This window comes from Mustela putorius, unplaced genomic scaffold (assembly GCF_011764305.1).
Source record: "Mustela putorius furo isolate JIRA1106 unplaced genomic scaffold, ASM1176430v1.1 tig00000127_pilon_pilon_pilon, whole genome shotgun sequence".
Classification (NCBI taxonomy): domain Eukaryota; kingdom Metazoa; phylum Chordata; class Mammalia; order Carnivora; family Mustelidae; genus Mustela; species Mustela putorius.
This window is the reverse complement of record NW_025421288.1, coordinates 4716146-4719741: the sequence shown is the minus strand read 5'-3', so window position 1 is coordinate 4719741 and position 3596 is coordinate 4716146. Positions and strand designations below refer to the sequence as shown.

Here is a 3596-nt window from a genome sequence, read left to right as displayed (position 1 = left end):
CACGTTGTCCAAGAGCAGCTCTTCTGGTGTCCTCCCCCTAACAGGAGTGGGCAGGAGCACCCACATGGCAGTGTATTTCAGTAAGTGCTCCAAACTCCTGCTCATGTCTCCTTCCCAAACACTTCACTCAGTGACTCTGCCCATTTCTGTCTTCTTAGATTTCAAAATGAAGGTGAATAATGGGAAAGGGTGTAGAACCATTTTGTTCACTTTAAATAGTTCCTTTCGGGGGTATCTAGCATCTTTAGAAGATGGAGTACACCTCGCCTGTCGTCTTCAGTTTAAGGCATTTAATTATGTTTGGAACCAACTATAAACATCTCTTTCAGAGTCATATCCAAGTTTAAAACATATTCATTGACAAGTGTCTATCATGGCAGCTCTGTCTTTCCCACCTAGGGCGTTTCCTGAGTCTCTGCCCTGCTGACATATTGAGTAACCTCCTTGCAGTGGTTCTAGCCAAATGGTATTGTACTGGCTTTTCTTTGGGAGCGTGAAGACCTTGTGTTCCTTTCTCCAGATCAGCAGAGATATGCATCAAGGAAATCAGACCACCATCTCTGGGTTCCTCCTTCTGGGACTCTCCAACCAGGCTGAGCAGCAGAAGCTCCTCTTTGTGCTTTTCCTGAGTATGTACCTGGTCACTGTGGTTGGGAATGGGCTCATCATCCTGGCCATCAGCTTGGATTCTTACCTTCACACTCCCATGTATCTCTTCCTTGCCAATCTGTCCTTTGCTGATATTTCCTCCATATCCACCTCAGTCCCCAAGATGCTGATGAATATTCAGAGCAAGACTCAATCCATCTCCTATGAGAGCTGCATCACACAGATGTACTTTTCTATTGTCTTTGTTGTTATTGACAATTTCCTATTGGGAGTCATGGCCTATGACCGTTTTGTGGCTATCTGCCACCCTCTCAACTATGTAACCATCATGCAACCCAGGCTCTGCATTTTGCTCACGGTTATTCCATGGGCCCTGAGTAACACTGTTGCCCTAACACACACCCTTCTGCTCCTCCCTTTGCTCTTCTGTGACAGCAACACTCTCCCACACTTCTTCTGTGACTTGGCTCCTCTGCTCAAACTGTCCTGCTCAGACACAACGATCAATGAACTCGTAATGTTTATCGTGGGCGCATCAGTTGTCACTGTCCCCTTTGCCCTCATCCTCTTCTCCTACTTCTGCATTGTCAGGGCTGTCCTAAGAATCTCATCCACGGAGGGAAAGTGGAAAGTCTTCTCCACCTGCGGCTCTCACCTGACAGTTGTATTACTCTTTTACGGGACCATTATAGGGGTTTACTTCTTCCCCTCATCCACTCACCCAGATGATGGAGATAAGATTGGTGCCGTGCTATTCACAGTGGTGACACCCATGATGAACCCCTTCATCTATAGCCTGAGGAACAAGGACATGAAAGGTGCCCTAAGAAAGCTCATCAGTAGGAAACGGTTCCTCCCTTTGATGTACTGGACATCTGACTTCCTTTTATCCCCATAACCAGATGTATGATTCTGCCTGGAGTTCATGGCATAGATGTGATGATTCAGCTTTAGGTCTGCCTCCTATTCCAACCTCTGAAGGGTTGGGGCTTCTCCATGTCACTCTGGTCTTAGAGACGAGGCCCTAACCCCTTGTAAATCACAAGCATAACACATATCTTGATTCTAATCTATGTTACTACATAGATTACAAATTGTTTGTACCTTAGATGATAACAAGTGCAGACAGTACCTACAGTCTAGCTTTTACAGCTCTGAAGAGAGTTATTACTGATTCCTTTATTCAATCTAGATTACTCTAGGTCAGCTCTGCTCAAAGTTTGTTTTGCCAAAACTGCTATTCAGTGAGGTGTTCATAGGAGGGTGCCACGTCCAAATAATTTGGGACAAGTCTGAGCTCATTGAAGCAAAATGTCTTCACTAGACAACTTCTCAGAGCCTTTGGTATAGTATAAATCTCCAGGAGGATTGTAAGGTATACACTCAAAACTCAATTCTCAAAACTCAACTTAGTCAATCACATATAACCTAATTCATCACAAAATAGTTCATGAGACGAGTGTGCAGAACACATTTGTGGACATGCATTCAATGAAAAATCAGGGATCATATATAAAAAGACAGGAGTTCTAGTTTGACTCTTCCCTGAGTAGTTATGAGACTTAAGGCAGGTCAACTCACTTTCTTCAGCCTATTTTCTTATCTTTAAAATAAGATCTTTGTTTCCAGTTGTTTCTTATTTTTGGTCAACTTTTTTAAAAATATTATTTTATTTTTTCAGTGTTGCAAGATTAATTGTTCATGCACCACACCCAGTGCTCCATGCAATACATGCCCTCCTTAATACCCACCACCAGGCTCACCCATCCTCCACCCCCTTTCCCTCCAAAACCCTCAGTTTGTTTCTCAGAGTCAGCAGTCTCTCATGGTTCATCTCCCACTCCGATTTCCCCCAGTTCACCTTCCCTTCCTTCTCCTAATATCCTCCATGTTATTCCTTATGCTCCACAAGTAAGTGAAACCATATGATAATTAACTATCTCTGCTTGACTTATTTCACTCAGCATAATCTCTTCCAGTCCCATCCATTTTGATACAAAAGTTGGGTATTCAGCCTTTGTGATGGAGGCATAATACCCCGTTGTATATATGGACCATATCTTCTTTATCCATTCGTCCATTGAAGGGCATCTTGGCTCTTTCCATAGTTTGGCGACTGTGGCCACTGCTGCTATGAACATTGGGATACAGATGGCCCTTCTCTTTACTACATCTATATCTTTGGGGGTAAACACCCAGTAGTGTAATTGCAGGGTCAAAGGGTAGCTCTATTTTTAGTTTCTTAAGGAATCTCCATACTGTTTTCCAAAGTGGCTGCACTAACTTGCATTCCCACCATCAGTGTAAAAGGATTCCACTTTCTCACACATCCTCTCCAACTTGTTTACTATTTTGTTGTTTTTGGCCAGTTGTTTCTAAATGAGGGTATACATCAGAATTATCTAGAAGAACTTGTTTAAAATGCACTATCTCAGATCTTGTGGTGCTCTGCTCGACCAGCTGCAGTGGATTTGGGCTCATCTTGGCAATTAAATTCACAAGATACACCAAGCATCAAGCTTTAAGAAAGCTTTAAGTAAGGGTACAGGACAGCCACACAACATACACAATATCACCGTCGAGGTCTCGTGGTTCCCAGGCACACCTTCTAATTACCCCAGTCATTCCATACTTGGAATGTGCATGATCATGAGAGAGAGCACTCAGTAGGTGTGGACCACCTCAACTGAGGAAAACTTCAGCTCTGGAGTTGCTAGGGCATTATGACTTACTTCCCTTTTCTGGTAGTACCCCTTTTCTACCTCTCAACAAATGTAAATTGCTCTACTACAGACTCCTCTATAACCAATTTTAAAGAACGGATAAAAGTGGTCAAGCAGCTTCAAAGCCATTTCAGCAGCACTGTCCTGCATCTTGGATCCAGCATACACCTAGACAGTTCCAGAACTCATTGCTAGGGGGATTCAATCAAGGGTCAAATCTCAGGCTTCCTTGAGGCTGAGAAAGGCTCTAAGCCAGGTTTTACT

The 3596-nt window shown here is 43.4% G+C and overlaps 1 protein-coding gene across 1 annotated transcript; it reads left to right on the top strand.

The window, feature by feature from the left end:
* Positions 1 to 499: 499 nt before the first annotated feature.
* Positions 500 to 2583, top strand: LOC101684700 (olfactory receptor 1S1-like; the record flags this gene model as incomplete). The annotated part of the gene is made up of 2 exons (XM_004777660.3): positions 500 to 1458; positions 2574 to 2583. Coding segments are annotated over exons 1-2 (936 nt in total), but the record flags the coding sequence as incomplete, so codon positions are not given.
* Positions 2584 to 3596: the final 1013 nt, after the last annotated feature.